This window comes from Seriola lalandi, unplaced genomic scaffold, assembly GCF_002814215.2.
Source record: "Seriola lalandi dorsalis isolate HSWRI2012SDOR001 ecotype SW California unplaced genomic scaffold, Sedor1 jcf7180002054861, whole genome shotgun sequence".
In the NCBI taxonomy this organism is placed as follows: Eukaryota; Metazoa; Chordata; class Actinopteri; order Carangiformes; family Carangidae; genus Seriola; species Seriola lalandi.
The window spans coordinates 604783-611462 of NW_019525414.1; the positions used below are offsets into that span (position 1 = coordinate 604783).

Here is a 6680-nt window from a genome sequence, read left to right on the forward strand (position 1 = left end):
ATGATAAAGTTGTTAAAAAAAAAAAAAAAAAGAAAATTGCAGCTCCTGCAGTTTGGATATTGCACTTAGCTATATTGCAATTTCGATTATATTTTGATTAATTGTGAAGCTCTAATATATATTTACCTACACTGCACTTCTGTTTGGCAGAGGTTCAATATGTGTGTTAATTTTATTTGTTTCCTAAACATACCCTTGACTTGTGGCAGAGAACTCTGAAGATATTCATCATCTTCAGGCATGTTTAGAACACAGGTGTATTTAAAACATGCTCTTTCAACACAGATGTAACTTATCACATGAATAATTGCTGCTTACCAGTTGGAACTATGATCTATGTTGTTACATGTTCACCATGAGAGAGGTCTTTCAGAGCAATTGTATCAGTGTCGGGGCTTTAAGGCCCTTTCCTATCTGTTCTCTCCTGCAGTTGCTGTTAAATTAACTGAAATTCCTGTAGAGAATGTAAACATTATGTATGATGTAAAAAGACTAATGCCAACTTTATTTTGTCCATCCAGATCTCCTTCACTAACCTGGTATCTGTGGACGAGAAGTTGACATACAAGCCACATCCACAGGACCCTGAAAAGTAAATGGTTTCATATTGAATATTATTCAAGTGAAGTCAGGTTATACAAACATACAAAAGCCACAACACCTTTACCATTGTGTCAGGTTTACCTTTTTATTTCTGTGTTTGTCAGGACAGTGCTGACACAAGAAGCTCTGATCAGTGTGAAAGGTATCAGTCTGAGCAGCTACCTCGAGGGACTCATGGCCAAGACCATCTCTGTCAACGCCGGCAAGGTGACTTAAACTCTTTTTATAAATCGCTGAAAATCTCCCAATAACTCATCATGACAGTATGGCCCAACAATACACCTGTCACTGCCACATTATATGTAGTAACACCTTTGTTTGTCTCAGGGTCGGGAGGCGATGGAATGGGTCATCAGACGATTAAACACAGAAATCGAGGAGTTGGCAGCGACCGCTCGTGGTACGATGCGTGTTCCCATGGCAGCGGCTGTTGCAGACAAATGATCCCGGCCTACTCTACTGCTTCCTCCATCATCATGAAGCGATGGACTTCTCAGACTTTTCCCCTCAAAGGGGACCTCTCATCTGCCAGCACAGCCTAATAACCACAGCCCCATCCTGGTATGTTTGTTGTTGTGTGAATGTCACAAGAACCCGCTGTTCGTCCCTCCTCAGCAGTTTGCACAGACGAGTGTGATACTTGTCTCTGTGGGCATTGACCTGAGTGTTGAGCTGATGACAGTTTCAAAAATAAAAAAACAAACTGGGTTGAATTGGACTGCACTTGAAGCTCATAGGACTCAGTCTTGTGATGTTAAAGCTCTTTTTTAAAAATTCACACTGTGCCTCCACATCATCTCATCAATTTAATTTCCTCTTTTCTAACCTTTCTCCCCTTCATCCTCAAATTTTCATCTCTCTCTAATCTTCTCTTTTTATTGTTTCTAAATCCTTGTAAACAAGTTGAGCACTGGTAACAGCTGAAATGAAGCCACTTTCTCTAACCTTTTCTGGCCAGCCTTTCTTTGTACAGCAGAACTGACCAAATATCTCAAAACCAAAACCCACCAATGCATACAAGCTGTACCAAATAATTTAGACTATGTGTTACAAATGGCATCAGCTGTCTGTCTTGTGATACTGAAGCAGCAGTTTTTTTTAAGTCATATACTAAGCAACCTATAACCCTTGAGAGATTTTTTTTAAATGCCAGGATTTTAGTCTTTCTGTCATGGTGCAAGAATCCAAACAAGGCGACTTCTTCTTCATCTGTCCTCTTGTTGTCTGAACAGTTAATTTATAATAAAGACTGGCGCAGCTCAGAGTCTTGACAGCCAGATCTGTGCAGGTTAAGTGACCAGACAGGAAAACTACTTTGTGGGTGCCTTGCATGGTGCTGGAACACAAATGGTGCCTGTCCAAGGTGGAAAAGGGAGTTTTAGCTTAATTTACCTTTTGTACCTTTGATGTAGATGCAGGTCTGTCTGCTAAAGCTGTCGGCTCTGTGCACTGGTCCTCGGAGGTTGTAGTCTCCTCGGGTCATTCTGATCTAGTTTTGGCAAAATGACTTGATAACTTTGAGTTTTCCTTGTCTTTTTCAGTCTTTTCTCTTACACTGATGATGTGCTGTAGTTAAGTGTTACAGATTAAGAACGTGCATACATGAACATAAATGTTAACTTAAATTCAGCATAATTTTTCTATTAAAGGGTTAGAGCTGAAGCAACATGTTGGCATTCACCACAGTGTTTGTGTTGTGAACGCTCACCAGTGTTTTAGGGGGAGCACTACAGGGTTACGTTCAGAATCCTTGAGTGTGCCAATGTAAAGCTAGAAATAACCAATTTAGTGCCCCAAAACACTTAGACACCATATTTATGATGCTATTATTTATGAACAAAGCCACTCTGTATGTGCTGACCATTTCTTTCATACTGTCTATAGATACAATATTTATGGTATATTTGTATTGGTGAACATTGACAAAGGCTGTATAATTGTTTGATTTTTAAAGCTGTTAGCTTGTGGCGTTTTGCAAGTGGCAGTGCAGTTTTGATACTACATTTTCAAGGCATATTCCATGGAGGAATCTGACATGCAACATTATTGCGTTGTAGGTGACATCATAACCCTTTACCTCACCACTCTTCCTCTTTTCTTCGCTCTAGACATTGTAATAAGGACACTTGTACAAATTAAAGTTTACTTTGAAGAGGTTTGTGGTAGAACTGTTTTTCACTGAAGCTCAGCAGCATCACGAGTCTTCCAAGATGCTCCACATTCAGTATCTTGCTCCACTGTCACGCTGTCAGTCAGTTCAGTCTTATTCACAATTGCTTCCAGTTCAACGGAATTTCTTTTTTAACCGCATCTTTCATAATTAATTTCGCATCCCATCATGCATAGTGCAGTTCAGGATCATTCTGTTTAAGGTCTGGTCTACTGCAATCAGCCAGTCGGTATCCACACAGCATCTCCTTTCATGAATGAAGTGTGATGTTTTTCTATGGGGCATATTTTAAGAAGTGGCTGTAAATAGGCTTATATTTATATTTTGGTTGTTACATTCCAAGAATGTGAACATGTAACAGAATCTGAAGAGTGCACACTGAAATGTTTCAAAATAAAGAGATGTCACTGTTTCATGAATATGGTGGTGATTAATTGGTTTGTGTAACATCCTGACTTCCTCTCAAACTGTTGTACAAACATGGGCATTGCAAGGCAAGTTCACTTGGTAATAGGGGTCTGTTGCATTTCTTTAATTAGCCTCAGATTTTTCATTTTAGTGATTTTTACTCTGTTTTTTTTACTTTTAGTCAAATATTATTATTAGAACTTGACTCTCTCCAGAATTCACCTCTATTGGGTATTTACTGTACATGGGTTTGTATCTGAGAGATGTATCAGAAACAGAGGAAATTTTATGTTAACAATACCAGTAAATTGGTTATTAAGTGAATATAAACCCAAATAATTGTATCCCTGCAAGTCAGGGATTGTTTTAAATGAAAGTTAATTTGCGTTTGAATTGAAGTCCACATGTATTACTTTCTAGTCAAGTAAAACCCTATCCCCTCCATTATTTTATGTGCCTCTGTAGAGTGTGTGCTATCTGTGTATATTTTTTTTTAAATGTGGTGACCCCTGGTGGTAGTATAAAAACGGTACAGTGGCATACAACAATGCACACTGCTGTAAAACTGGTGTTGTCTTATTTTTCTACAACTTAAAATACAGTTTCTTGAAAAATCAATAGTAATGGAAACCAGTGGTGGAGGGTAAAATACATTTATTTACAATAAGATGTTCAGGTACTTGTACTTGATTAATTCTGTTTCATTACACAGGCTAATGTACTTTAAAATCATTAATACAAAATATTATGAACTAATATATAATGTATTATAATAGATTAAGCTCTCCAGAAGTATGTAACGTAGGTACACTTAGCTCCACCTTCACCAGGTGCAACAGTAAAGTAATGCATACACATTAATGCAGCCCTAATTATAGTTCATGGATGTACACTGATCCCACCCATAACATTATGTCCACCTGCCTAATATTGTGTAAGTCCCCCTTTTCCCGCCAAAACAGCTCTGATTGTTGAGGTATGGAGTCCACAAGACCTCTGGAGGTGTGCTCTGGTATCTGGCACCAGGACGGTCGCAGCAGATCCTTTAAAGGGACATATTATGCAAAATGCACTGTACCATGGATTTCTAACAGTAATATGTCCCCGGTCTGACAAGCCCGCCAAACATGAGAAAAGTCCATCCTCTCCGTCTTTTGCTTGCTCCACCTTTCCGAAAATGTGTGCTCACACAGTAGAGATGTGACGTTCACGAACGAACCGAATCTTTTGACCGGCTCATTAACATGAACGATGGGAACCGAGTCGCGTTTGTTTGGGAGCCGTTCTTTTTTCTCTCTCTCCCTGAGTTCACACCTGTGGTTCACACAGATGCTGCGAGCATGGGGAGGAGCGCTTATTTCATATGCAAATATTGCATGAGTTGTGCACGCTCCCTCCACGTGAGTGCCTCATAAAAAAAAAAAACAAAGCGAGTGTCTCGGAGTCGGCAGTGCAGTCAACAGCAGCCTGAAGGAGGGGGAGGACCGTCCGTCCTCGTTCTGCAAAATGAGCCAAAGAAAAAGGAGCAGCATTTGGATGCAGTTTTCGCTTGAGACGGTTTGTATTAGTAGCACTAGAGCTGTATGCACATTTTTTTCTCTCTAATTTATTGTAGTTTTATCTATTTCTTTAATACTTGAAGTATTGTTTTTGAGTTTTCTATCAAAATATTCTTGTGTGGAACGTTTTTCTCTAAGATTTGCACTAAAACAAGACATGGTGTTACTGACCAACAACTTAGTATTTTTTTTTACAGCACCTTTAATCTTTTGTTTTGAGTTTTTCTGTATTGTTAAAAATTTTCTTGTGTGGAAATTTTGCACTAAAAGCTTTTGCATGGAACTTCATTGCAGCCTGTTTTGTTTTTTATTGTGTATTTATAAGTGTTTAGGTGTTGCATGAATAACATAAGTCAGAGTAGTTTTACACACACACACTTTATACAAAGGGTAAATAGTGATCTCACTGTCAACTCAGAGGGACATGGCAGTGGAATATTTACAATGAATCCATATCAGACTTTAAAATCTTGTCCACACATGTCAAATGAAGCTATAATCAATATTTCAGAATAATTTAAACTCAAATATTGGTTGGAAATCTTAGTTCGAAATTATTCTGATCCAAATCTCAGCCCATCATCCCTCCCTGTGATTATTTCCAGGATAAAATGAATTAACCCCAGGCTGGCTTCTTAAAAGTGAATAAATATAAAAATTAGCCAAATGAACGGATCCCAAAGATCCGGCTCCCTCCAAAGATCCATTAATCCCATCTCTATCACACAGGCCAATTGGAGATTTTCCCTTGATGTCTTCATGAAGGAAAATAACACCTCCCCCAGGTGGGCGACACTCCCCGAGCTAGGTGTGTGTTCCGCCCGCCTTGCAGCCGCTATCGTTTATTCCCTCGCATCACCGACTCTGGTAAAGCTATGTCGAAGGTACGAGCGATGCACGGTAGTTGCTCGGTTGCTGACTGTACAAACCAACACAGAAGTCTTTTTACCCCCTACATCTGAGGATCTGAAGACCCAGTGGATTTGTTTTATTTTATTTTTGATGGAGATGTCCCCGCTACAACACAACCATTTCATTCGGACTGCTTTCTCAACGAGGGCCAGTACATCGCTACATTCTGAAGATAAAGCAAAACTAGTTAAGACTGAGCCGACATTCTATAAGTGTTATATTATTTTATTTTTCAACCAAAAAGGTTTTGTACACATTGTATTAAGTATTGCACGTATAATGTTATGAAAGTTCCACCAACAACAAAATACAGTAAAGAAAATGTCAGGAGGTAGTTAGAAACACACTTTCAATCATTGTTTTGTAAAAAAACAACAAAAAAATTAAAAAAAAAAAAGGAAACAGGATCTTTTGTGTTTTATCAAACAGGGTATGTGGTGGACCTCATATCTGAAAAAGTCTTTGTTGACCTGGGACCATACACAGAAGCTGCTTTGGCTATCCCCATCCCAGAGGACCTCACTGCACAGTTCGAGCGGCCTGAGAAGGAGGAGGTCATATCCAGCTCTGTGTCCCGGTTCTATCATGGTCCAGTCTAAAACCCACGTACTGGCATGTGGCGTAAGGAAACTGCATGGATGCATAGGACCAGGCTGGAAAGACGACCCGGATTCTGCGACCAAGGAAGCACCAGCACCAGCTCACAAAGATCCTATAGGCTAGATACCTGTACTGACTAAAACAACTGGACAGGGCATTTAGTCTTGCAAACATATATCTATGTTGTGTCTCACAATTTTTTTATATGGATCCAGTGAATCCTACAGTTTTTTTATTATCACTGATTATAAGTCCCTCATTTGATGTAAATAAATGCTTGATCGTTACTAAAGAAATGACTCCTCTGAATTCATATATTATATGCACACTATCTGCTGATAGAAGAACTTTACAAATCAAAGAGCAGCTAAACTAATTTATTTGAGTGTGTGTTACTCTATTTGTGGTGTGTTATTACCATTGTAAAA

General features: G+C 39.0%; 1 protein-coding gene across 1 annotated transcript in view; it reads left to right on the plus strand.

The window, feature by feature from the left end:
* LOC111670748 (PRELI domain containing protein 3B-like) overlaps window positions 1-3192 on the plus strand; it is a 9898-nt gene extending 6706 nt beyond the window's left edge. Inside the window, exons 4-6 of the mRNA XM_023427613.2 lie at window positions 522-592; window positions 708-810; window positions 931-3192. Coding sequence (XP_023283381.1) covers window positions 522-592; window positions 708-810; window positions 931-1047 — 291 coding nt within the window. The 3' untranslated portion in view covers window positions 1048-3192. The remainder of the gene's footprint in view (window positions 1-521; window positions 593-707; window positions 811-930) is intronic.
* The last annotated feature ends 3488 nt before the right edge of the window (window positions 3193-6680 follow it).